Below are 26,999 nucleotides of genomic sequence, written 5' to 3'. Positions count from 1 at the left end.
TTCAAAATGGAGACGATGACGACAGTATGCGCAATGTTACAGAAGAACGACTTTATGACAAGCATCGACCTATCAGACGCATTTCTTCACGTACTAATCCATCCAGATTATCGTCATTATCTACAGTTCCAATGGAAGAACCGGAAATTTCAATTCCGTACACTTCCCTTCGGGCTCTCACTCTCTCCGCTAGTGTTCACCAAAGTTCTCAAGCCTTTCCTCAAATGGGCACGACGACGAGGAATTCGCATATCAGCGTACCTAGACGATTTGATAATCCTAGCCAAGAACAAAGAACAATCAATCCAGTTCACTCAACTAGTGCAAGACAAGTTGGCAGCGCTAGGATTCCTCATCAAGGAAGCCAAGTCTACGTTGATCCCGTCACAGAAAATAGACCATTTAGGCTTCACCATCAACTCCCGGGATATGACTGTCACAGTTCCGAAATCCAAAGTCAGGGACATACGGCGCGAGGCAGGAAAGCTACTACGAAAAGGCGCCACTTCTTTAAGGGAACTTTCTTCGTTCGTCGGGAAAGCAATGGCAACATCTATGGCAGTGTTCCCAGCGTGATTCATGACACGGAATCTGCTTCAGCTCAAGAACACAGCACTAAAAGCCAAGGGAGCTTCTTGGTCGGACACGGTCACCCTCACGGAACCAGCCAAGGAGAACCTTCAATGGTGGAAGGAGCAATTGACGTCATGGAATGGTCTGTCATGGATTCAACAACAGACACAAATGGACATATACACGGATGCATCGGACACCGGATGGGGGATCGTGATCAACAATCAAACATGGAGTGGCAAATGGACTCCACAAGAGAAAGACCACCACATCAACTGGAAGGAACTACAGACAGTTCTTCGAGCTGTTCAACTACCAATAACACAGGGCAAAATGATCAACATCATATGCGACAACACGACGACGATTGCACACATCAACAGGTTCGGAGGGACGAGGTCTCCGGAACTAATGAGACTAGCGGACACGTTATGGCGTCACTGCCTAGCAACGGGGACTCGACTTCGGACGACATACATCCCATCTGCATTCAACCCAGCGGATGCACCGTCACGGCGAATGATATCGCAATTGGAATGGAGGATCAGTCGCCCATTCTTTCAACAACTGGAACACCAATGGGGCCACATCAGGTGGACCTATTTGCGTCAGCACAGAACAAACAGCTACCGGCATTTGTCTCATGGAAATTCCATCCAGATGCTCTGAAGATAGACGCCCTTCAACACAACTGGACAGAGATGGGCAACCTTTACATTTGCCCCCCATGGAATCTTCTATCAATCATCTTGGAGAATACAGACCCAGAAACTGACAGCAACAGTAATAACCCCATGGTGGCCGAGTGCAATATGGTTCCCAACCATCAAGGAGATGGCAGTAGCACCACCAATCCCGATCCCTCGGGAAGCAGTCCTACCAGCCGTCGGAAGCGCAAGCGATCTCCTCAGCAAGAATCCACTCTGGTCATTGACAGCATGGAGAATAAGAGGCGACGTAAAGATCTAGATGCAGGACTCCCACCATCCGCTATCACTCTACTAGATTCAGCGGGTGCCAACAGCAAAACACGTCGACAATATCTTCCAACTCAAGAGGCTTTCGCAGTATGGGCTCAACAAGAAGGCTTCGACCCTAGTACGCCAAATGCAATTGCTGTGGTTAACTATTTATGCCATGCGCGGATTATTTATTCTTGGCGTAGGAATACCACTCTTAACAAAAAATCAGCCATCTTAAAGCTTTACGACGACACATCCGTGATCACAGGCAATATCTACTTTCAGCGGTTCATGGCAGCAATGAAAAGTACTGGCGTATTTCAAATGGAGCACGTATCCGCACTCGACATTTCACCCATCCTTTCATACTTCCGCATGGAGGACAATGTGGATCTTGATATGCCTAAGCTCTCTCGCAAGCTCTGCTGGCTCTTAGGCGTTTGTGCGTTTCTCCGGCCAGATGATATCGGTTGCATCGATGTGTCAAAGTCAGAGACCGATGAAAAGGGTCTTCTCCTTACCATAGTCTTCCCTAAGGAACGGCGCGATGGGCAGCGCATCATAAAGTCGATCTTCGTAGGTAGACACCCTAACGACAAGGAAATTTGCCCAGTCGAGGCCTATACAGAATACACCAGACGGATAGCGGACACACCTCTCGAAATCAAGCACCACAAAGATCAGGATTATAAATTCAATCCTCTTATGCGTTTTGTGAAAGACAAGTCCAAAGTCCTTAGGGTCAGTACCATAGGCACTTTTATGAATGAAATCACACGTCGGATTCCAAATCTTCCGTCGAAACGGCCTCCTCCAAAGCCACGCGCTATAGGATCAACCTTGGCAGCCATCGCTGGCGTATCAACCCAAGATATCATGGTTCAAGGGAATTGGTCGTCTGACAAGGTTTTCCGCAAAACCAATTCAAATTTGACGACATCGGTTTTTGGTTCGCTCTGAAGTCACATATGGACCATGGCTACGAGGATAATGATCTGGAAGTGCTACAAAGGACGCACTATCCTCATTATCAGAGTAGCCATGGGACATATGTCCCTCCCACACCTCCCTTTTCTTTTCACTCGTTACTAGATAGAGAGTAGATCAGAGCGAACGCTAGATTTTATTTATTTTATTTTTAGTTTTCTCGGTCAGAAGGAATAAAAGAGGCCACACATATGGACCATGGCTACGAGGATAATTGACAAAGTTTCAGTACGAATAGGAGCACTGCTTCTGTCTGCAAATTCCCAGAAGATCTCTCTGAATCTTGTTCCAATTTGCGCTGCGCTTTTTTCTGTCAAGCACCTTGCAACTGTCTCTTCCTTTTATTCAAGTAAACCATTTTATTTCGATATTTTGCGATGTGTAAAGGAAGAAAGGATATTTTTTAAAGGTATACATGTAGAGAAATGAGCTTTTTTTTGGAAGAGAGTGAAGATGAACACCAAAATGGCGGCCATGAGTGCTTCATAAACAATGTGACTGCGGTGATGTGAAAACGCAACAAATTAAGGTTTTTTCCAAATTTTTTCGCGACTAGATGCGGGACACTATAGCCTTAATAACAGCGTCCTTACGACTGTCGAGAGTCCTTTGGGTTGTCAAAGTGAAACGAGCAATGGCAATTTTAAACAGTTTTTCGAACGTGTCTTGCGACAAAGGCCCGACATCAACGACATAATCTGAATTCCTGAGGACGGACCTTTCAAACTTTGCAGTGCTCGTGAACACAACACACGCTCCACTATTTACACCACTCGTCCAAGTGTTGAAGCAACCCAGAGAACGCAGGACAGGAAGCCTACTTGTTGCTGAAGGTACGTTGTCGGGAAACAAAGCACCATGCTCATCGACAATGAAGAGAGTCTTTTTCCCTTGTTGTTGGAGTAAGTCTCCTAATATGTACTCGGCAATAGCTTCCACACTCCCACAATTTGCCATGGTGGAGAGCTCTTTTGCAGTCAAGATATCCTTATTGAGATCTAGGAAGCGTTGACAAATCACTCTTGATGCCCTCACATTCTCCTGACAATCAGCAAGGGTATTTGCGTCAGCGATGTAAAGAACTGGCCAGCCGTGAGCATATGCCTTAGCGGCAAGAAACCATGTTATATAGGACTTCCCGACCCCTTTGGGTCCAGTCAAACATTTTGCAAACCCCAAACCAGTCTCTTTCTTCATCTCTTCCCATAATTCCATCATCTGCTCGGTAACAAGGAGACCTTGAATACCTGTTCCAAAGCCTATTGGGCGTTGACCAAGACTTTCTGTCTCAACTTGATCGCCAACCCTGACATTCTTCAGTGATGAGAAGCTCAAGCGACTTTTCGGCTGGCACCAGGTACTATTGAGCATGTCTGTCATGAGCTTGGGCAAATATACTGTCTCCCCATTGGCTAAAGTATACAACGGTCCTTCGGGTATCGAGGGACGACGGCGTTTCGAATAGCGCCCTTTGAGCATATAAGAATAGTGGGATGGCGTGAGTATGTAATAAATAAACGAGCATCCTCAAGTATCATCAAAACCATAGATATAGTCGGAGTGATCAACTCACCTCTTGAACTCTCGTCTCCTACGTCTTCTAGGTCCCTTTTTGGGCATCTCGGGGCTGTTTAATACCCATAGAATAATAAACAAGAGGATAGTTAGATATGGGGCTTTGATAAAAGCTATGATGATGTAATACACTATCCAATGAGCATGTTGCCACATGCTTCATCAACTGAAAATATCAAAAACCAGTCCGTCGAGAGTGCAATTCGCGAATTGAAAATTCTAATAATCATTTGATCAAACCAGCACCTACAGCTGATGGACGTAAATGAACCCGAACCACGAACAAAAAAAAAAAAAAAAAAAAAAAAACAACGCTGTGAAAGGACGAAAAAAATAGCAGTGGGAGTCTGAGGATGTGTACGGCCATGGGGGAGACTTTTTAAATTCTTTTATAGAGAAGAAATCCAAAGTCGCCCCAGTTAAATAGTTAAGCCGAGATACATCTCAACAACATAAAAAAGAGAGGAGATACCACATGACCGTGTTGGGACAGGAATAAGTTTCATCAGTTGAAAACATAATCATCAGTTCACCAAGAGCTAAATACATACCTTGCGGCGCCTGCTTGACAATAACGGATGCCGTTCGGCTAGTCATCACGTCCAACTTAACTGAACAACCGGGAGAGATATTTACGGCAAAAGATCTTGCTTTCCTCTCAGCAATGCAATGTATTGTTAGCTTGGCTGGCTCGGGAATTTTGGGCTCGTGCTTGGTTGGCTTGGGGATTTTGGGCTCATTAGTGCTTGAAGACCCTTCGTTCGCTTCTCCTTTTCTTTCTTCTTTCTTTCCATACGGTTTATTTTGAGTATTTGGAAGTAGTGATGATATTTCGCTGTTTTCCATTGTGATCTCGAAACTGGTTAAAACAAAGGAAAATGGACAGAGAGCAGAGAATAGGGATATTAGATAGGAATGCTAAAGGATGTTAATTGTAGTAGCAGGATGGTTCAAAGTTTTGAAGTTGTGATAGAGGAAAGAAAATAAAAAGTTGTATGCGCGAAGCAGGGATGAGGTTTTATGTCACCATGATAATAAATTGTTTCAGTCTCGCCACCAGTTCACCAGTCCGAGGTTGAAGCTCACGTGAGGACAAACGCGTATTGCAATCTGTGGCCATCTTAGGTTGATTGCTTATTAGCTGGATTCTCCAAAAATTAAAGTCAAAAATCATATCAGAATTCACCGAGAACCAATAAGCAACGAACAGTCGCCAAACAAGAAGTAATCAGACTTTCTCCATTGGAGATTACAAAAAACTTGGTGAGTTTGCTATTATTATTACTATTATTATCTTTTAAGCATAGCCTAGACAAATCTATACACCAATTTGCGTAAGACTGCAAGACGCGCTTTATTTTATACCCACCAATGAAACTCACAATATCTTTGATTGTGGAATAGCCAGAAACTTTTAGAGATATGTAGTATTGCATCTCCTATCATTCATTCAAGTTTCAGTCGTTTTTAAAGTATACATAACTCAGATGAAAGCCAAGTCGTCGTGGGAGGGTAGCTAAAAGGGACCTCCATAGTCCACATAAAATTGGTCAGACTTTGTCACTGTCTTCTGACGTATTCACTTATCCTACATTGCACTCTTAACAACAAAACACAGTGGTTGGCAGCAATGTGAACATTTTCTGCCTTGCAGACGGAACACCTAGTCTCAGGGGCATCAAGTCGATACTGGACTGAATGCTGCTATATCTGGTCTCTAGTGCTTGAAAGCTAATACGATCGCTTTTTAATTTTTTTTATATTTTTAACCTGTTTCGCATTATTACTTGGCCCTTATCAAATGCATACGTAAGAGCTATTATGCTGGAATAAAAGCATTAAGAGTTCTAAAGTGATCTACCTTGCGTTCGGAACTCGCACTGCTATAGACAATAGCCGCTTGAAGTGACCCTGTGTTCTGTTTACTCAAAATGCCAAAGTAATCTTCACAACCGACTCATTTTACTCCTGTCAATATGCTTCTCAAAAAAGTGGAACTAGTGCAGCTATTCTATTTACCCTTCTACATATTTCGACTTCTATCGAGGAAGAGACCACAATCATAATAGTCAAGGCTACCCTATCAACACTTCAGACAAACAATGTTTATTGCTAATTGTTTACTATGCTTTCACTTCTAAGCTGCATCCTACCCCAAGGATGGCCAGATATTTGAGCCTTTGGAAGTAAGTAGCTTTGATATGTGTGGATTATTGTGTGCTTGCTGGTAGCCTTTAGTTATATGTTGATTTTTTTTTTGTATATTTTTTGGTGGTGCCTTGAATGATTGGCATTGGTGGCCTCTGATTGACTGACTTTGGTCGACTGGCCTTTTCGACTGTCTATGGTTGGCTTTCTTTAGTTGGCTGTCTAGAGCTGGCTGTCTAGAGCTGGCTGTCTGAGCTGGCTGTCTTTGCTTGACTGGCTGTGATTGTCCGGTTTCTGTTATTCGGTCTCGACCATCCGACATCGGCCATCTGGCACCCCTTCGGTTGATTTGGCTGAGACGGAGTGTATTTGCTTCAATCAAACCAGCCTATGTTGCTTTGGTTGGGGGATTCACGGCTATCTTGACTAGCACTGCTCTTAGTGGTTTGATTGAGGCAGCCTGTGCTTGATATGATCAAACCGCCTTACTGTTGGCTTTAATTGAGGTTGCCTTTGGGTGATTTAGTTGAAGCCGCCTATGTCCGGTCTGGCTGCGGGCCACTATGCTTGATCGAGCGGAGGTTGCTGGATGGGACTGCCTTGTATTAACCTTAGTTGCGGAAGTCTTCGGTTGACTATGGCTTTGGCGTTGGCTTTGGCGTTGGCTTTGGCGTTGGCTTTGGCGTTGGTTTGGCATTGCTTTGACTTTTTTTTTTTATTTTTCTTTTTCTCATCTTTTTTTGTTTTTACTCTGTGCTTCGGTTTTTATCTTTTTTTTTTTTTGTTCTTTGTTTTGTGTTTTGTTATTTTTTTTTTTTTTTTTTTTTTTTTTTTTTTTTTTTTTTTTTTTTTTTTTTTTTTTTTTTTTTTGTTCTTTGTTTTGCGTTTTGGTTATTTGCTTTTTATTTTTGTTCTTTGTTTTGTGTTTTAGTTATTTGCTTTTTTTTTGTTGTTGTTATTGCTGGATGCTGGGTGTTGTCTGCTGACTTCTGGCGCTTGACTATCGGCTTTCGGCCCTCGGTTGCTGTCTGCTTTCTGTTGGCCCTGCGTTCCGAGCCGCATTCGAAGCACGGTGCTTCTCGGTCTATTGTTGTGCCTCAGGACCCTCTACTCCCCTTATGAGCCTTGCTCTCACTTCTCCAAGCAGAGGTCTCATTGCAATAGTCTATCGAACGACTAGCCAATGAAGCCTTACTATGACCAGAGCACCTTTGGTTCAGACGGCAGGTAACAGGTCACACAACATGACGCCTTTACGCCATGCACTACACACTACAGCCAGGCGCCTGGTGCAGCTTCGCTAATTGAGGTGATCTAAGAATGGCGTCAGTAACAATGAACTATTTACTAAACACTATAGAGCTCCGAGTTGCCAAGATCCCACCTAAACAGAGAGAACAAAAGCAATGGTAGAATCAAGTTAATATGCTCTTTGCTATGTATGCGCATGTATACTTACCTGAGGTGTTATCAGGCCTTGATAACACCTGATCCTGATCCTGGTCCTGATCCTGATCCTGCTGGAGGGGGGACCTCCTTGAGGGCCGAGACTCGAGCTCTATAGGCCTAGTAAACAGGCCACTGCTACTGACTTACCATACTTGGATGACCACAACTGTGTGTCATCTGTTACCTACGCGAAATCCCCAAAGGCACTCGGGTCAAAGTAAGGTCCAGAGACTAGGGGCTCTCTAGAGCTACTACAATGACCCCCCTTCAAGGAGTTGCGAGGGCCCGGCGGAGGGCTCGGCGGGCCAGAGCCCAAGCGGATGAGCCTCTAAGGGGGAGAAGACAAAAAAAAAACACGTGTGGTTAGAATATTTGGTAATCAGAGCACAGCAGCAGAGTACAGACAGAAAGTCACGACATGTACTCTAAAAGAAACTATACTTACAGCTCCGCTTTCGCTCCGTTTTTGATAAGCACTGCAAGGGCTCATTGCAGTCTTTGGGACAATCGTCGCCGTGCGCCTAGGGCTAGTGGCCCCTGTTACAGCTAGAAGGAGGAAGACAAAAAAAAAAAAAAAAAAAAAAAAAAAAAAGAACGAAGATAGCTTTGTAAGTATGCTAAGCTTATTCATAGTAGGGACAACAGTGGATAATCACAAGCAAGACAAAACGAAGCCATGCATAAACTATATACTTACTTGATGACAGCAGCGAGGGCACTTCTGTGGATGACCAGGTGAGGTTTTTTTTTTTGATTTTTCTGGTCTGTAGTTTGCTGTTGAGTTGCTCAGAGTGTATCCTGGTTCTGCTCTGTAACTGGCTAAGAGTTTGTATCATTTGTGGTCTAACAGTGCTGTAAAAAGAGAGAGAAAGGGAGGTAGACAGGAAGTGAAAAGTCAGAACAAGTACAGTGCAGCATAAGGTGAGAGAGTCGAGGACTTCAGTAAGGGTGAATATTTGTGAAGTGTTGCTTACCTTTCATATTGGTTGAGGAGACTGAGCTGGAAGAGAAGAGAAAAAGCGAAAGAAAAGAAAAGAAAAGAAAAGAAAAGAAAAGAAAAGAAAAGTCTATTTTATATCGAAAGCACTCGCGAGTAAAAGACGAATGGATGAATGATGACTAGTTTTTGAAATTATTACAATAGCTAATTTTTTTTACCTTTGGACCAGGGAAAGCGAGACCGATTCTTCCAAAGTATTGACTGGATAACGAATACATATTCAGCATCTTGCTTTTCCGCGCCTGCCAGGGAGTTTATTAAAAAATGAAATAAAATGAAATATAATATATTACAATAAAATGAAATAAAAAAAAGCGGCGTAACGGGGATTGAAAATGAGTAATTTGCACACCTGTGATATCATCCGTCAATTTTCATATGCTCGCAAGGTGGAGAAAGAGAAAACTCTTACGAGGTGGAGGTGGGAAGAACATTAATAAGATTCCATCCTCAAAGATATGCAGGGTCATATATACATACAACAACAAGAGCACGAGCCACATTGCTCTCTTTGTATGGTGTGCAACAAAGAGAGAAAGAAAAACAGTGAGCGGTGTGATACGACTAAAGTAAAAGGACAGGATTCAGAGCACAAGCTTATCAACACTCACCACATACTTCCATTTTTCACCAGCATTAAGCTCGAGTAGCTTTTTTTCCTTAGCAATGGGGTTCATCAGGCATTATCAATAGAGTTTGCTGTTTGACTCTCTTCTCCCATTCCCTCTCTTCAACCCTAACAAGGAATAGGATGCATTGTCGTGGGAACTGTGCTGCGGCAGTTTTTATCCAAGTGGACTTTTTTCCTTTTTTTCCTTTTTTCTCTTTTTTTTTTTTTTTTTCCTTTTTTCTCCTTATTTTCCATTTCAAAGCACCAAAGAGATACGACACGTCATTTCCTCGATACGATCGTGTGCTTTTTACTGGTCGGCATACAAACGTTGATACTTTGTTTCACCTTCAAATCTTTATATATTCTACATTGTATTGCATGAAAATATAAAATAAAATAAAATAAAAAAATAAAAAAAAAATAAAAAAGGCGCAGAGGTATTATGACGACTGTCATGTGTTACTTCCCACTACACTCTGGAGAAACGGCAAGCTGCCAAAGTACAGTCCCAACGATAGTCTTTCCCATCTCTTGTTAGGATGTTAGGAGTGAAGAAAGAAGATAGAAGAAGAGGATAAGGAAGATGGTCTCCTTTATCATTAAGAGTAAACAAGCTCGAGAGCAATACAGTTCATGCTCTGGTTGTTTATAGACAGATTTCCTTTGCGAGTCTTGAAGATAGAGTATTATTCTCACTTTCAATCGTGAGAGTCTTCTCATTATCATATGAAATACGACAGATGACATCAAAGACACGTATATTATTTTTTATTTTATTGTTTTTTTATTTTGTTGTTTATCTTGTTGATATTTTATTGGTCGCTCTTGAGCGTACAGCAAGCAAGATACTTAGTACATCGCGCCAATCACTCCTCGTCCCTTCTCCTCTTCTTGCGCGAACGTAAAAAATAATAATAAGAAGCCAATATAAAAAGGACCTATTTTGACTCTCTTCTTTTTTTTTTTTTCTTTTCTCTTCTCTTTCTCCTCGGTCTCCTCGACCATCGGCCTCCACAACCAAGACAAAAAGGTAAGCAACACTCCCTCAACAATCACTCTTACTGAAGTTCTCAACACTGTCACTCTGTGCTTCACTGTCCTTGTTCTGATTATTTTCTTTCTGCTTGTCTCTCTCTATTTTTTCCACGATTAGACTACAACGACATGAAGTTGCCTAAAGCAACTGGGGCTTCATAACGCACAGCCAGGCTGCCATGCTCAGGCACCCATCCTCGAACGGCCGCACTCCAACAAAGAGCCGTATCCAACTGGCCACGCTCCAAACGGCCACGCTCCAAACGGCCACGCTCCAAACGGCCACGCTCCAAACGGCCCCGTACAAAAGGCCAGTCTGCCGCAGTCGAACAAACAGGCCTTCTCCACGGCCGTATACCCAGCCCACCCATCTTGGGATGATGGCCAAGGATTCACGAACAACCCCAAATCACAGCAGCTAGGCCACTTCCCACAGCGTGGTCTGGAAGCACTGGTACCAAAGTTCGGCGCCACTAGGCAAAAGGCGAAACCAAAGAGAGGTCGAACAGTCCATCCAGGCAAAAAACAAAAGCCTCCGGAAACAAATGCCTCAAAAAAAAAAAAATAAAAAATAACCCAAAGAAAAAAATAAAATAAGTCAAAGAAAAAAAAACCAAAAAAAAAAAAAAAAAAAAAAAAAAAAAAAGCCAAAAAAAAAAAAAATAAAAATAAAAATAAAAATAAAAATAAAAATAAAATAAAAATAAAAATAAAATAAAAATAAAAATAAAAAACAAACCAAAGAAAAATCAACAATAACAACAACAACAACAAAAACAACAAAAACAACAAAAACAACAAAAACAAAAACAAAAAAACCAAAGAAAAAAAATAATCAAAGAAAAAACTAAAAGCCAACTATTAAAGAAAAAACCAAAGAAAAAAAAACAAAAAAAAAAAAAACAAAAAAAAAAAAAAACAAAAAAGAAAACAAAAAAGAAAACAAAAAAGAAAACAAAAAAGAAAACAAAAAAGAAAACAAAAAAGAAAACAAAAAAGAAAACAAAAAAGAAAACAAAAAAGAAAACAAAAAAGAAAACAAAAAAGAAAACAAAAAAAATCCAAAGAAAAATCCAAAGAAAAAGACTAAATATGAGCCAAAAAAGAAAAAAAAAAAAAAAAAAAAACTCTTACTAACACAAAGCACTTTTTAACATAGCAACAATGCACATCCAAGATGCAACAATCAATGCATATCTAAGGTGGGTCCGAACGGGCATGAGCCTACGCTGGTTCTTGAATGAGCCATGTGGTGGCGGAGCCCCTTCGACTGGGAAAGGGAATGGGAATGGGAATGGGTAAATAAATGTGTGTGTGTGTGTGTGCGGGCGTTTGCAAGGCCATGGGGCCTGACCAACGGAGCACGATATGCCAGACCACCTCCACGTGGTGTGCTCCGGACAACGTCTTGGAGAGTCTTTTCGATGGAGACAAAGGAAAGCATTTTCCAAGATGGCTAAGAGTCTGGCTTCTTGTAACTTAGATAGTAGGCAGGTAAGCTAGATAGCTAGATAGCAAGCAATCCATTAATAAAAAGTGTAAAAATGATAAAGAAAAAGCTTCAGTAGAGACGGCATTGCTTGAATGATAGAAGGGTAACCTATTAATGTACTGCTCAGAAAAATGTTTGTGAAATCTGATCCTAGTCTGTCGACTCGAGCAGCAGGCTTTCATCTCACAAGTCTCATTTTCACATGAAATATGACAGATGGCCTCAAAGGCACGTACGTTGTCCTCTGTAGATGCTCTCTAAGAGACTTGCGATGTAAGTTTGATAACTGATGTAGCAGGATATGATACGATTTGATTCAATGCGATTCAAAACAAAATAAAATAAAATAAAATAAAAAATAAAAAATAAAAAATAAAAAATAAAAAATAAAAACAAGGACAAGGACAAGGACAAGGACAAGGACAAGGACAAGGACAAGGACAAGGACAAGGACAAGGACAAGGACAGGGACAAGGGCAGGGACAAGGACTATCCCAATTAACCAGAAAGTAGTAGGGAGGATGGCTATAGATTGGACAAGTGGAGGGAGTCAAACGCAACAGCCATTCTTCTGGCATAAAAATCAGGTGATTGTGCGCAGTGAGACAAAGCAGAGAAGACATTAATGATTGAATACATGCACGCTCTTTCTTATATACAAGTTTGTCCGCATGTCTGCACTCGAGGTAGCAAATGCAACTCGAGTTGATAATTGAACATCGTGTTTGTTGACCAGCTTGTTACATTTGTTTCTTCAAACCACAACTATGATATGCTACATTCCTACATGCCTGCATATCGCGCTATGATTAGCACAGCCAATGGCCTTTTTATTTATTTCCTCAACCTCTTTGCCTCTTTGCGAAATAAAATTTCTTTTCCCGTTTTCATTGGACTATCAACCGCTCTTTGCGTGTTCAAATTATTGGTCAAAGGCAAATTCACTTTGTGGTGTCACATGTGGAAGGTATTCATTATTCCCATGCAAATAAACATTCTACACAGCCAACACACACAAAGCTTAATCTGACGAATCATTTTTCATTCATGTGCCAAAAGGACATTCCTTAACCCTTTCAATTAATAAAAACGACGACTCAAGCAGAAATGACTAAAAGCAATTGACCCTTAGTCGACGCATATTGCAAAAGTAGGCTGGTAAATAACTTGACCTTTTACTATACCTTGGCAAGAAAGGAAAGTGAATAAGGGCTGGAGCTATTTGTTCACCTGACTGAATTAAAAAATAAGCTATCTCTTACCAACTACCTTAACTTCAAAGAAAATTTACTAAAAAGCCTTGTAACCATCTTGTTTGTTGGAAACTGTACCCCGACAAGAGATATCAAAATCAACACCCATAAACTTAAAGGAAAAGGAAACTGGAGTCCTGGCGTCAGTTTCCGGGGCGATCACCTTGGGTCCAACAACACCTTTATCAAGGTCTATAGAGCACAAAGGAACAAGAAAAAGGTACATTTTTATAAAGCAGTTTGCCACTATCAGGGGATTTTGGCAAAAAGAATTACAGTTTTTTTTTGTAACAATCAACCTTCAGTTGCATCTCACTACTCAAACAGATCTTTTTACTCTTTTATTCTTGTACAATAATGCCGAAAGCAAAATCAGCCAGGGGTACTCGGAATTCGCCAATCTCTAGATCTTCAACCACGAACAACAAATCTCCAGCAAAATCCAAAAACAACGAGTCTCCCAAGCCAATTAAACTGAAACTTTTCTGCCTTGTGGAAGGAGAACCGGCATTCTCAGTGATCATTCGTTCCGACCAAACTATTGACGACTTAAAGGATGCCATTAAAGCAAAGAATGAAAACGCTTTTAATGGTACCGATGCAAAGGATCTTATTCTCAAGCTCATCCCTAATGGTTCAACAGTAGAGGAACTATGCAAGTTTCCTAAAGAGTCACTCAAGGTCCTTGACAACGTACTTGAGGAACTCCATACTTACTTTCCTGACGGGGCAGCAGATAATCCCATTTACATTATTGTTGAAGTACCGAAGCGAGGTATGTCTTTAGTTCTTTTTGGACTGATGGTTTCGATTCAAGGCGTCAAACTGCCTTCTAAAACTATTCTATTTGTTTAAATTTTTACAAAGTTTCGAAAAGAGATCGAGATCAGCTAGAGAATGACGAGAGTGATAGGAGCTCCTCTAAAAAGGTCAAGCTAGAAACCATGAGCCTACTGGAGGCGATTAGTGCAACAGAACTTGCCCAAAAGGCTATAATAAACGGCGTTCCTGATCCCTCCGTCCTTTCGAGTAAAGAACTGGTTTCAGTACTTGATAATACTGGCACCTCAGTGACTCGGAATGACCTATACTATTCAATACCCCGAACGGCCATTTCCCTCCAAAACGCATCATTTCAAGAAATCGACGTGATATCCAGCCCTTGGGGGACAAAATTTCCTGTGCTCAAGGTCCGAGATCTGTACGTAAGATCAGCTTTCAAAGAACTCTACGATAAGATCATCAATAAGTTTGGTATAGACAGAGATATAAAGCCTGATGCCCCCCAAATGGTACTCACAGGGACAGCCGGTATAGGAAAATCATCCTTTCTTGTATACTTTGCTATCCGGCTGCTTGCCACTAGCAATGAGGAAGACCCACCTATTATCATTATCCAGCAAAAGGAAGATACAATGTGTTATGCTTTCGGTGGACGATCTGTTATTCGATATGGGGACATAGAGCATTTTAGGCCCTTCCTGGATCTACCCAGCACTTGGTTCCTAGTCGATAGCTCACCAGCACCAAAGCTCATGCTCGCCAGGACTATCTTTTCAGTGTCGCCAAAAACTTTAAATTCTGAGGAAAATCTGTATAAAGAAATCGTGAAGGGAGTCCCATGGAAATACTACATGGCTCCGTGGGAGCTAGATGAGTTAAAAGAATGCAGAGACAAGGTTGAAGCTTTTCATATGGTTCCGGAAGATTTTATGGAACACCTGTATGAGATGATTGGTGAAGTGCAAAGGTATGTCCTCGAGGTACCGCGTAAAGAACTGGATTTCTACTCCCCAGAGGATCGTTGTAAAAAAAAAGTGAGAGCAGTAGCAGAAAGCAGTGCACTCGAGCGCGTTAATCAAGCCCTTGACAACATCAAGGATCCAATGAAGATACTTCAATACTTTGAACAGACTAAGGATTCACAATGTTACAGCAGCCATCTTCTTCACCGTTATCCGACAAAAGATCATAGAGGATTTCGATTAGTATGGGCTTCAGATTATATCATGGAAAAGGTGCATGATGCAGTGGACGACAAAACTTGGAATGAACTATTGAATCGGCTTGCCAATGGTAGAGTTGGTGAAGGTAGAGGAGCAATGTTCGAGCTTTATATGCGGCGCATACTACGGATAGGCAATCGTTGCTTTCAGGCCAGGAGCCTTCATGACAATACTGAAATAACCATTGATATCAAAGCTAGCCCGGACGTTAAATGGTTCAATACTCTTGAATGTTACAAGGACAAGATGCAAGGATCGCTATGGATCCCAAATAGCAAAAGATTTGCCTGTGTGGATATGTTACTTGCTCCGAACTATCTCCTTCAAGTTACGACGAACAAGGATCATGGCATCAAAAGCAAACCCTTCAAAGCGTTTTTGAAAAGTATGCGAGAAAATAAGTGGATTCACTCCTCTGAGGAGGTTGCACTTATTTTTGTTGTTCCACAAGACCAGATTAAGGAGTTCAAGAAACAAAATTTTAAGACTGGGACAAATCGTGTGGATTCCAAAGCTACAAAGGAACTCCTAGATGTCAAGCAATATATTATGGGGATTGATCTGCAAGCAGAACTTAGGCAAGCACCAAGACGCATGAGAACTAGAAGAACAAGAACAGAGCGGTGAATGGACATGCGAATTAAGGTCATTATAGATGTATATTATTAATAATAAAGTGAAGGTGTGATCCTATCCCTATTGAAAAATGGCTTTTGAAAGAATGCAGGATGTTGGAGTCCTCGTCAGAAAGTCAGAGACACGTTTCTAAATTGGATAGAATACTTTTTTTCGGATACCAAAATTGTAAAGGTTAAGTCAAATTGAGTATTTAAAATAGAGCCTGACCATGTTCAGACGTGAATAGTTGGAAACAGACACAGCCTCACCGCCAGTTTATCGATCACAATCCCCAGAAAACATGTATGGAGCATATGTGCACTATCAGATGTTTGGTAGAGTTGTGATTGGAAGTGGAGCTTTTGAACATGAAGCTGTACAAATTAGCGCTTTCTCTTATTCATTATAGTATTATGATTTTAAATTTTTCTCCCAGCACTCTAGATTTCATAAAGACACGGTTCATGCTTTTTTTTTTTTTTTTTTTTTTTTTTTTTACTAGAATTACAGCTCTATCTAAATATAATAGCGATGGGGATTCCATGGAGATTATATTCTTCATCGAGAGCATATTCCACGCTTGGTAGAGCTTTTTGGAGAGTGACAGACGCTCAAACATGTCGGTGTTTATCTTTCCCAAGATGCTTTCAGTCATGGTCCTCTCTACGGTGCTTATTATGAACGGCAAAGTAAGAGATAAGCCTGGAATATACACGCGGAACACTATCTTCAAAGATGCTTTATAGGCACATCACCTTTTGATCGTCATTTACCATATTGTCTTGCTATCGTTATCCCATCTAATGCTTGATTACCAGATATTCACCTTCTTGATTGTTTTTTTTTTGCATGTCAGTTTGTATCTTAGTTTGTATTTTAGTTTTGGTGCACTTTACATTTTTTTGTTAAAAAAAAAAAAAAACACGCGGTTTACACACAGCTTTTTGCAGTAGTGAAGGCTAAAGGCCTACATGGGTTTATTGATTTCGTCCCTATGTTAAAATAAAACCCTATGTTGTTGCAGACAATGTTTCTTTTTTTGTCTTGACGAGGTAAAGCATTAAATTTTCTAATGAGGCAAGAGCCGATCGTGACTTCGCCACGGTGTCCGGCTCGTATTGTCAAATTCTGGTGATTGCTCTTCTTTGGTTTTCTTTTTGAGATGATCTACCGTCTTTGTCGGTAGAATGTCCGCAGAGAATGCTGTGGTTTCACCATCAATAATGAAAAGAGTGTAATTTCGTCAACATTTGATGTAACAGAGCACTAAATAATAAATGATTTGTGAGAGGTTAAGAGCGAGATTGAATGATGTGAGGTTTGTGCGCTCGTTAAGAATAAATTATGTAAAATACACGCACGTATGGGGCAAAAGTTTAAGCCACCCCTCCATTTTTTCAACCAAGCTAAAAATGCCCATTCATCACTCCACATCACCATTATCCTCCTCCACATTATTCTCCTCCACATTATCTTCCCCATTATTTGATTATCTTTGTAAATACACTTTGCTCACTCTCTTCCTCAAATATACCACGTTCGAATTGATTACGCGATAAATTCGAGGTAATTATGCTTAATTTAATTAATTAATTGATTAATTAGTGAGTGATTACTCGTTTGCGCGTCTGATTATCTCCCTTTTTATTATTCACTCTCTTTCTGCACACCTATTTTTTTCTCACTCTTTCTTCAACTATTTCTCTCTCTCTCTCTCTCTCTCTCTCTCTCTCTGTATCTTCTTGTCTTGTTAGCCACACTTTCAAACCCCTAAATCTATTTTTCGAAGGTGCGTTTTTTTTTTTGTATTTTTTATTTTATTTTATTTTGTGGGTCTAAAAGAGCTGGTTGGATCGTTGTTTTCGGTGCCCAATGTGTGGTGGGCAGGTAAGAGCCTGCTAGTCTTATCGAGATGTGCAGGTCCCTGTCTAGGCCTTGGGTGGGGAAACGCGGTTCGTGGTGTGATCGTTGTTTTCGGTGCCCAATGTGTGGTGGGCAGGTAAGAGCCTGCTAGTCTTATCGAGATGTGCAGGTCCCTGTCTAGGCCTTGGGTGGGGAAACGCGGTTCGTGGTGTGATCGTTGTTTTCGGTGCCCAATGTGTGGTGGGCAGGTAAGAGCCTGCTAGTCTTATCGAGATGTGCAGGTCCCTGTCTAGGCCTTGGGTGGGGAAACGCGGTTCGTGGTGTGATCGTTGTTTTCGGTGCCCAATGTGTGGTGGGCAGGTAAGAGCCTGCTAGTCTTATCGAGATGTGCAGGTCCCTGTCTAGGCCTTGGGTGGGGAAACGCGGTTCGTGGTGTGATCGTTGTTTTCGGCGCCCAATGTGTGGTTTCCCGGAAAGCCCCTCTTGTATTCACAGTGATTCAGATGTTCCCCTGGATGGACCTTGAGTCGGGTGTCTTGCTGATTTCTTCTGTCTTCGAAATCCTATTCCTGGATAGCAAAAAAAATACATCTATATCATTACTCTCTAATCATATTGTTTCCTCTTATATCATTACGCTTAAGGCTATGTCCTGCAAGGAACACTATGAGTGGCTTGCTCAACCAGTCCGTCACTCCATAACGACATTCTGTGAGCGATTTGAGTACACTGACAGTGAACAAGCCTATTCTGACTTTGAAAATCTTATCAAAAATTCTTTCCTTAAAATTTCTGCCAAGGAAAAAATTCTGAAGAATTTCGAGTCGTGGAAAGCAAATAAGAGCAATGTTGATATGTTTTGGCTTGAAAGGCAGTCGAACGTGGCTATAAAGAAAGGAAAAAAGATCGCGTCCATAAGTTTAATTGAAGCGTCGACGTCAAATCTCGCCAATATAATAAAGGAACAAGTAAGTTTTACACCTGCAGGAGTTGTTGTATCATTATTAACCCAGTGTCTAACGATGGATTTACTTTTTAGGATGATAACTTGCCTAAGACCCAACACCAGCAAGGCTTTGAGAATAATGCTTCGAATTCTCAAGGTATATTTTTGGGATTGTATTTATTGTTATTATTATTACTATTATTATTATTAAATTGGATATTAAATTGGATTTAAAATAGAAACAAGGCCAATTTCCCAAGTTTCATCAAAACTATCAGGACCATCATTGCTCTCACCCTCCTCACCCTCCTCACCCTCCTCACCCTCCACATCTTTTACGCCAGGCCCACCATTATCATCCTCTCCATCATCATCCTCAGCAGTATCAACACCATCGTCATCACCCTCAGCAGTGTCTTCGTCGTCACCATCATCATCATCAACAACTTCTTCTACCAATAAAAGGCAAAAAACGAACTATATAACCGAAGAGCCATGGCACAGTCTTACGATCTCTTTGACTAATATTGTAAAGTGAAATTATGCACATATTGGATATAAAAATATACGATATATATAGATTTTTAAGACAAATGCCTTTGCTTTGTGATTGTATTAGTTGAATGGAGGAAAGAACACGGCTTTCCCAGAGCCCTCACCTATGATGCTTCCTGTTCATGCTGTACTATTTGATCATGCTGTGAAATCCCTCCAAGCCTATGAAGCCCAACCACCGAAAGAGAAAGACATTGTCCTGCTCAAAGACGCCCAGTAATGTCTTACAATTTTACTATAACTAACGTGTTTCTACTCATATTAATAATTATCAGTACTAATTACGAACCGTATTTTCTATTTTCTTAAATACCAGGGTGGCTATGTCGTGTGTTTTAAATACAATGTCTGAACGGGCATGTGAGCATTTCAGTCAATCAAAAAAAGAGGTTTTGGTTGAGGATGCAAAGTCCTTGAGTATCATTGCAGATTTTGAGGATCACCCTTCTTTACAATTCCTCCAGAATTACATTGGTATATTAAGAGAAAAAGGCGTGATCTATTTAAAAAAAAAGGTGGTTGCAGATCGTGGTATTATCAATGGAAAATATCTTGACGAGGTGTTGCCTGACAATGTGTCCATTGAGGACAAAGTGCTTAAGATCCTTGAATACCTGTAAGTTTCATTTTGCTGTTTCAATTTGCTCATACCTGAATGCTCTTACTAGCTGATTTTTTTATTTTTATTTTTATTTTTATTTTTATTTTTATTTTTATTTATTTTTATTTTTATTTATTTTTATTTTTATTTATTTTTATTTTTATTTATTTTTTCTTTAATCTTAGGTGTGGATTTATTATCCACCCGCCGTTCCTGACATCATCACCCTCGGAAAATGATTGCCTTCATGTCTGGGTATCAATATTTGAGGTTATAGCTGACAGGATTTCATTGCACACGTAATCCTTTTTTTTCTTTTTTATTTTTTGTTTTATTTTTTCTTTTTTTTTTTTAGTTGTTTCAGCACTATTCATGCTAAGTATCATTTTTTGATCATAGAGGGGAGAAAGCACTAAAGGCGTCAAAGATCATGAGAAAAATGCAATCTGATGAGTATGGTGATATCAGCGAAACCGGAAGGAAAGTCGATTGTCTCTTTGTTTTCGATGGAATTGAGATTTCCAATATCGAATTCAAGTCACCTGAGATTTGTGATAAGGAGTTGGCCATTCAAAATCGTAAGAATATTCGACTAGCTCGTTGTATTCAGGAATTTCACGTTGAGATTGGTGCCAGTGATTTCAGCGTGTTAATGGCAGATATCTTTGGTGAGTCAGACGTCTATTTTGGTTTACATTCAATAAATATATAGTATCCAAGATATCATTTATATCTAATAATTTACCATAGGTTTCAGCGGCATTTTTTACCAAGTAAAACCGATGGGCGATATAGCCATCGCAGGGAAGACTACCTCAACTGTAGTTCAAATTCCTAGGACAGCTGGTGAACTTGAAGATTTTCTTGAAGGCAGTTCGCTTGCCATCATATGGAACTTCATTGTAAGAATAATGCCTCATATTTATACTATGTTTTGCTTCTCGGTTTAACTAATTTAATTGTCATCCAGTCTTCTTTAGAGAAACAAGGACCATGTATTGTACGGGCAAAGGAGCGTTTTGACGCAATGCAAGTCAGAAAAAAGCTCGCACACGCAATTACAGGACCACGACAACATACCCCCCCGCCTGTGAATAGAGCATTTCGAAACAACGTCACGCTAACCCCATCAAAAAAAAGAACCTGGACAATGAGTGACGTAAAATCATAGACTTATATGTTATTTGGTTTTCTTTCCTTCTTTATTTCTTATTTTCCATTTGTTTTTCATTTTTGTTCATGTATTTTTTTCCCTAGATGTATGACTTTATTTTTCATATTATTGATTTTTTTTTTTTTTATAAAATAAAATAAAATAATATAACTTTATGCATTAGTATTTTATTCTTGATATCCATCGCGAGCCATTTCAACTGTATCGCCCATTTCATTTGGTCACGATCCCAATATTTCTAATCTAAAAACGATGATTGAATTGGTTTGGTGGCATCTCACTACCCGTAACGAGCTTGCAACAAGCGAGCCGATTGGCTGCCAATACACTCGAGAGTATTCGAAAATATAAGGAATCGCGACCAAATGAAACGGGCTATCCCTTCGACCGAGGACTCCTGTAAAAAGTGCAGTAGACCAGTGTAAAGATATTGGCTCTCACAGCCAAATATTCTTTTGACCAGTTAAATTGGCAAATATTTTTTTTTGTACAACACGTAAACCAAGAATGGCAATGAATATTCTAGCAAAACAACAATTTTTGCATCATCAATTTGGTTATTTAGATTTAACATATTCCTGTCTCGCCTTTAGAGATTTTTTCTTCATTCAACACTACACCATGCCACGTTCAAAGAACTATCAACGTCTTGATTCTGGTCTTCGTCAAAAAATTATCAGCTCCATCTTTGATGAAGGATTGACTTAAAAAGACACTTTGAATGATAATGGACATGTTTACTTGCGATTGCCTTCCTACACCCCTCATCTCAATGCGGCCGAATGGGTCTTTAGTAGCATCAAGAGGCATGTACGGCGTCAAGAGCTTCAAAACCACGAAATATTGACAAAGCATATCAATGATGGTATTCTCAAGATTGACGCAAAAATGTCCAGGGATGGATCCCAGTGCTCCTATTCGAACTGAAATTTTGTCAATTGATATTTATTTTTTTTATTTGAAACATCATAATTGACAAAATTTCAGTTCGAATAGGAGCACTGATGGATCCGCGAAGTCAATAGAAATTTTGTCCTTGCAAACAGAGGCGAACCTTTGGGTAGATTTTACAACAGTACCCACCAATAAAAAAAATAGCCAAATTGATCCAAAAATTGTTGTTTTGCTGGAATATACAGCGTTTTTAATTGTTTTCGCTAAGTAAAAATAAAGTTTCTCTATGTTTATTTTACATTTCTCCAATGAATAAAAAAAGTTGTCCAAAGTTAAGTTAAAAAGTTAGCCGAAAAGGGCGGAGAAATTTATCCGAGTGTTTACAAATTTTGTCCAACCATGCAGTTCAAACATTCCAGAAGGTCATGCGGAAACAACCATGGAACCTTGTGATTTTATCGGCGCGTCCTGAAAATTATCCACCGCGTTGAATTTTTTTCTTGGAATTCAAAAAAAAAAAAGAAAAAACGCGTTGTAAAGAGCATGGCGCGTTGGCGCGTTGGCACAATACCAGAAGGCAATGGTAGTTTCCTTGCATTGAGGGACCCATGTATAAAAGGAAGTGGGGTTCAAAGAAAAAAAAAAACCAAAGTTACCACCGCTTAGATTTTTCAATCAAGTTCACCTCAACACTCCAAATCACCAAAACCACATTCACTATGGCATCTAGCAAGAACCAACCTGAAATTATCAACTTGGTTGACACCGATGACGAAGAGTTCTACGTTGACCTCGAGGCTCAGGAAGCCGTCTTGAACTGGGATGATAGCTCTAGTGTATGTGTGATCTTGTCAGTTTCATACCCTAAAAATATTTCATCTTCTTGGTTATTAACATTTGTTCTGTGTTCCGCGATATACAATAGGCTATTGAGATCAAAACCGAAGGAAAAGATAGCGATATTGCCACCCCTCAGCCGCGCGCACAGGACTCGGGGTATAACAGTAGCTCTTCCAGGCCCCATCTTCAAAATCTATATCGTCATGCTTATGATGGCGGCATTTCGTTCGTTCATCTAGGTTCCTCATCACAGTCTCGTACTCGAACTCTTCGATTGATAGCAGAGGAAGAGAGCGACGATGAGGTAGACCCATACAATCCTTGGACACCTCCCACATATACTGGCCACGAGCTTGACTTTGGTACACCTGCCGTGGATGCGCCTGCTCCCGAAATCCCTGTCATTGGTTCATCTGTCGCTAGCGAGCCTATTGACAGAAACAATAACAAAGGGAAAGGACCTAAGATGACCTGTATCTATTCCCAGCACCAATTTGACGAGAATGAACTAGAAAGAGAGCTCAACCAATCACCTAGGGCTCCTTTTGACCAGGTTGAATATGACTCTGCCCTCGAATTTGAGGAGCCAAGTCTGAGAGACATGTGCCGTAAAAGGAAACGCAGCAGGCCTACCGAGTATTCAAAAGTCCCGGAAGAGGCCTCCCAAAGGCTGATCGACTACTGGACCAATCACATGTGTACAGTAGCCGAAGCGGCTAGAGCGGTGCACCTGAATCCAAGGACCGCTTGGAGGTAATAATCAAGTTTGATGGTAATTTGTACTAAACAACACCTCGGAATATTATTGCTAGTTATGCTCATTTGGAATTTTCTTATAGGTATAGCAATCATTACAGGGAAACAGGCAAGCTCCCTTCCAAGAAGCCCCGAGTGGTGTTGCGATTAGCAGTCATTTACATGGGTTTTTACTATAGCTAAGATTTTTACCCTTTTTATTTAACGAAGATCCCTGGATCATAATAAACACATCTTTCTTTCGTTCTCGTTACTTATTATGATCCTGGCATATTCCAAGTGGTTCCAAAGCTGACAACAGAGCACTACAAGTACATAGAGGATTTCTTGGACGAAAAGCCTCTTTCGACGCTCATGGAAGTCCACAAGGCTCTCCACGACAGTTTCCCTGAAGTCCAAGTGTCTCTTTCTACGGTCTACAACTATGTCACAAATATGTGTGAGTATACACTCAAGCGCATCAGAAAGGTCTCAGATAAACGAAATGACCCCGCCGTGCTCACAGCGAGAGAGAAATTTGCCGAGAAGATGCAGAACCCTGTGGACCACCAAGACTTCGAGAAGAAGACCATTTTCATTGATGAGGCAGGGTTTAACCTGCATTTGATTCGAGAGTACGGATGGTCCCGAAAGGGAAAACCTGTCAACGTTGTGCGTCCTACCGCGTGTGGTAGGAATATCAGCGTTGTAGGTGCAATTTCATCGACTGGGATCATCTGTATGTCAGTAACTACAGTGGATCTTGATGATGAAGAATTGGTGGGGGAAGAGGATCAAGTTGAGGCTCCGGATAACAGTGGTCGTGGGGGCCGTGGCCGTGGTAGGAATGCAGCACGACCTCCGCAGGTGTCCGAGGACGGTATAGTTGGTTGCTCAACAACGGGCGCCTATTTTAGGGACTTCATTTGTGAAGTCCTTGAGATATCGGCGGCTAAAGAGATGCATGGATATACTTTCCTAATGGATAATGCGCGTATTCACAAGTCTCCGCTAGTCAGGGACCTCATAGAAGAAGCAGGGCATTTTTGTGAATATCTACCCCCATTCTCACCGTTCCTGAATCCGATTGAAGAATGCTGGTCAAAAGTCAAGAACACGTTCAAGAGGAGCCGCCTTGAGGCTGGTGAGACCATGCGCTCTAGGTTTCAGGACGCATTCAAGTCCATATCTCGGAAGGATTGTCAAAGTTGGATTCGTCATGCAACCACCTTCTTCCCAAGGTGTCTCAACAGAGAATATAATCTCTAGGTCTGTGAGAGTTCAGTGAAAAAAAAAAAAAAAAAAAAAAAAAAAAAAAAAAAAAAAAAAAAAAAACGCTAATATTTAGGATAATATGTATGTAAAGTTACTCAAATTGGTCGCCTATCTTGCTAATAAAGACATGATGTTTGGATAATTCTAATAATCGGTTCGGTTATCAGTTTGGAGAACTTGATAATATTTTAGACACATTCGGATAACTTGTGGGATAATTTTATTAGCTTAAATTGGATAAATCTTGTTTTTCTTTGGAGAAACTCAAATTGAAAATAGCGAATCCATTTTTTAAATGGCGAAAACAATTAAAAACACTGTACATTGCCATTCTTGGTTTACGTGTTGTACAAAAAAATTTTTTTTTGCCAATTTAACTGGTCAAAAGAATATATTTTTTGAGTAACCTCCGAATGTATTGCAGCGAATTAGTTTGCTTGAAATGAGCCCGCCGCCAATTTTCTGCATCCGTGGGAAGAAATAAGTGCCTAATTTTTTTCCGAACGATTTCAATAGCAAATCGTTCGGATAATCAAAATTCGACTGAACGTGAAATAATCATCGCCACACCTTTTTTTAAGGTTTACTAAATTAATGATTCTGTGCGCGGCACTTTCCGATCAAACCACACTGCCATCCTTTTGCTTTTTGAGTGTCTTTTCCTTATCTGCTTCTAATACAAAACAAAGGCCCTTTCACTCAACCAGCGACAGACACCCATTAAAGTAAAAAACAAAAAAAAGTAGCCAAAGATACCGTGTTGTTCTGGGTGGATTGACGGGGAGGTTTTTTTTATTTTATTTTATTTTAGCAAGAGGGAACAAAATAACGGGGTGGCTTTAATAATTTACCTTCAAATGAAATTGAATCTCTTCCATGTCTCCATTGTAATCGCTGTTGAAAAAAACTATCACACTTTTAGAACACCCAGATACAAAAAAGCAAGCAAGATTTCCAAGTCATTTGGTACATCACCTTTGCCTGAGGAGGATATTCGCGTCATTGTTCAGCGGCCAGCGACAGGTATGGGACTTAGCTGTTAGTTCTCTATTCAAGAATTTTGTATATAACATTGATTGTTACAATCTGTGCATGACATCATCGCTGCACAAGATCGACCATTGATAGTTGTGGGTTTCACCTGTTTCTCAAAAAAGGTTTTTTTTTTCTTACAACGGCTCATTCTCACTCGCACGCACTTATTTATCTTTATTGTTGCATTTATTATTGAATAGGCCTCTCCGCCTCAACACAAGGTAAAGACTTAAACGCCGGGCTAACAAATAGCATAATAGACTTTTCTCAAAAAGTCGCTCCGTGTCTCTTGCATTGATGTAGATTGAGCCTATTTCTCAATCAAGCCCGTTTTCTTTTTTTCTGTTTTTGTTTTTTTTTTTGAAGGAGCTTTATTTGCCAAGAAACCAGGTAATGGATCATTGTTGTTGTGTACATCTTAGGATTTCTCGAGTTGCGTGAATTGTGCTGTCTAACAGTTTGGCTTTACCATTGATCTCTCAAGAGATATATCCTGGAGAACGCGAGGAAGGCCCTGACGCTCTTGTTTTTATATCCGAAAGCCGTCTTCAGAGCATAGCTCAACACATATTGCAGCGAAAAGTCACTCTTCTCCGTAGCCCACCATATTCTGGAAAGACATCTCTGGGCTATTCTTTGCGAGATTACTTCATAGGACACAACCTAAACGCCATTTATTTCACTTTCTGTGCTGCTTATGCCTCGGCAACCCCTGAAGACTTTAAGACATCTTGGCTGTTTCAGAATGGAAGAACATGGGACCAAGTGATTCACAGCGAAGAACTAACCATTGTTATTATGGACGACACACAAATGGTATATGGGAATCGCATGAAATTCTTTTGGGATGACCTGAAATCAATCATGACAACTAGCCTATTCCCTCAAGTTCGAATTTTGCTGCTCGCGTCGTATGATCCAGCTGTGTATACCGAACCGACCCCACTTCATTTCACCGAGGCACTCGGGATGGAGTCGCTCAGAATGACGAAGGAGGAATACTATGAGCTAGTCAAGGCATAAGCCTAATCACTTTTCCAAGTTCCTTCATATTCTGGGGGTTCTTCGGGATTGCTCCATGGCCTACCTGATACACCAAAACAATTTTGCCCTCGAAACGAGCTTCCAGGAAAGCAACTTCACCCAAACCAAAGAATACGCCGAACAAGCGAAAGTTCAAATGATTACCCTTGAAAAACTTTCGCATACGCACAAGTGCCTGTCCCATTGTAATCTCAAGTTTGCGAATATCTGAATGTTTGGAGCTCTGGCGGTTGTTCTTCTTCACTTCAACGGCCATCATGGCTATAATCAGACCATTCCGAAGACCCATCTTTATATTGAGGATATATAGTCATGCCTCATCTAGC

General features: G+C 40.6%; 6 protein-coding genes across 6 annotated transcripts; 4 read left to right on the top strand and 2 right to left on the bottom strand.

The window, feature by feature from the left end:
* Positions 1 to 2,992: 2,992 nt before the first annotated feature.
* On the bottom strand, positions 2,993 to 5,066 carry BCR41DRAFT_232144 (hypothetical protein). Its single transcript, XM_022020074.1, has 3 exons — positions 4,649 to 5,066; positions 4,096 to 4,149; positions 2,993 to 3,991 (listed from the first exon to the last, which is right to left on the bottom strand). The coding sequence occupies exons 1-3, from the start codon at positions 4,941 to 4,943 to the stop codon at positions 3,075 to 3,077; spliced, it is 1,266 nt and encodes a 421-aa protein (XP_021875536.1). The 5' UTR covers positions 4,944 to 5,066; the 3' UTR covers positions 2,993 to 3,074.
* Positions 5,067 to 7,715: 2,649 nt separating this feature from the next.
* Positions 7,716 to 10,713, bottom strand: BCR41DRAFT_402149 (hypothetical protein; the record flags this gene model as incomplete). The annotated part of the gene is made up of 7 exons (XM_022029280.1): positions 7,716 to 7,803; positions 7,883 to 8,022; positions 8,140 to 8,240; positions 8,392 to 8,546; positions 8,669 to 8,694; positions 8,853 to 8,936; positions 10,510 to 10,713. The coding sequence occupies 7 exons, from the start codon at positions 10,711 to 10,713 to the stop codon at positions 7,716 to 7,718; spliced, it is 798 nt and encodes a 265-aa protein (XP_021875535.1).
* Positions 10,714 to 13,444: 2,731 nt separating this feature from the next.
* BCR41DRAFT_375759 (hypothetical protein) lies at positions 13,445 to 15,720 on the top strand (the record flags this gene model as incomplete). Its single annotated transcript, XM_022026979.1, has 4 exons — positions 13,445 to 13,862; positions 13,955 to 14,837; positions 15,168 to 15,178; positions 15,290 to 15,720. The coding sequence occupies 4 exons, from the start codon at positions 13,445 to 13,447 to the stop codon at positions 15,718 to 15,720; spliced, it is 1,743 nt and encodes a 580-aa protein (XP_021875534.1).
* A 2,048-nt stretch (positions 15,721 to 17,768) lies between these two features.
* BCR41DRAFT_232009 (hypothetical protein) lies at positions 17,769 to 18,911 on the top strand. Its single transcript, XM_022020072.1, has one exon. The coding sequence runs from the start codon at positions 18,078 to 18,080 to the stop codon at positions 18,729 to 18,731; it is 654 nt and encodes a 217-aa protein (XP_021875533.1). The 5' UTR covers positions 17,769 to 18,077; the 3' UTR covers positions 18,732 to 18,911.
* A 182-nt stretch (positions 18,912 to 19,093) lies between these two features.
* On the top strand, positions 19,094 to 20,962 carry BCR41DRAFT_232014 (hypothetical protein). Its single transcript, XM_022020073.1, has 6 exons — positions 19,094 to 19,291; positions 19,392 to 19,691; positions 19,862 to 19,975; positions 20,076 to 20,344; positions 20,427 to 20,578; positions 20,647 to 20,962. Exons 1-6 carry the CDS (start codon positions 19,182 to 19,184, stop codon positions 20,845 to 20,847), a joined length of 1,146 nt encoding a protein of 381 aa, XP_021875532.1. The 5' UTR covers positions 19,094 to 19,181; the 3' UTR covers positions 20,848 to 20,962.
* A 1,501-nt stretch (positions 20,963 to 22,463) lies between these two features.
* BCR41DRAFT_390713 (hypothetical protein) lies at positions 22,464 to 23,341 on the top strand (the record flags this gene model as incomplete). The annotated part of the gene is made up of 2 exons (XM_022028264.1): positions 22,464 to 22,580; positions 22,670 to 23,341. The coding sequence occupies 2 exons, from the start codon at positions 22,464 to 22,466 to the stop codon at positions 23,339 to 23,341; spliced, it is 789 nt and encodes a 262-aa protein (XP_021875531.1).
* Positions 23,342 to 26,999: the final 3,658 nt, after the last annotated feature.

The sequence above is a fragment of the Lobosporangium transversale genome, assembly GCF_002105155.1.
Source record: "Lobosporangium transversale strain NRRL 3116 chromosome Unknown BCR41scaffold_77, whole genome shotgun sequence".
Taxonomy (NCBI): Eukaryota; Fungi; Mortierellomycota; class Mortierellomycetes; order Mortierellales; family Mortierellaceae; genus Lobosporangium; species Lobosporangium transversale.
The sequence above is the reverse complement of the archived record's forward strand: the minus strand, read 5'-3'. Positions and strand labels throughout refer to the sequence as shown.

Excerpts from the sequence above, each read along its gene's own strand:
- BCR41DRAFT_232014 (XM_022020073.1), top strand. The coding sequence starts at position 19,182 with ATGATGCTTCCTGTTCATGCTGTACTATTTGATCATGCTGTGAAATCC. Across the intron at positions 19,292-19,391 it reads GTCCTGCTCAAAGACGCCCA|GGTGGCTATGTCGTGTGTTT; the intron begins GTAATGTCTTAC and ends CTTAAATACCAG. Across the intron at positions 20,579-20,646 it reads CCATCATATGGAACTTCATT|TCTTCTTTAGAGAAACAAGG; the intron begins GTAAGAATAATG and ends ATTGTCATCCAG.
- BCR41DRAFT_232009 (XM_022020072.1), top strand. The coding sequence starts at position 18,078 with ATGTTCCCCTGGATGGACCTTGAGTCGGGTGTCTTGCTGATTTCTTCT.
- BCR41DRAFT_232144 (XM_022020074.1), bottom strand. The coding sequence starts at position 4,943 with ATGGAAAACAGCGAAATATCATCACTACTTCCAAATACTCAAAATAAA. Across the intron at positions 4,150-4,648 it reads TGTCAAGCAGGCGCCGCAAG|CCCCGAGATGCCCAAAAAGG; the intron begins GTATGTATTTAG and ends GGTATTAAACAG. Across the intron at positions 3,992-4,095 it reads AGGAGACGAGAGTTCAAGAG|GGCGCTATTCGAAACGCCGT; the intron begins GTGAGTTGATCA and ends ATATGCTCAAAG.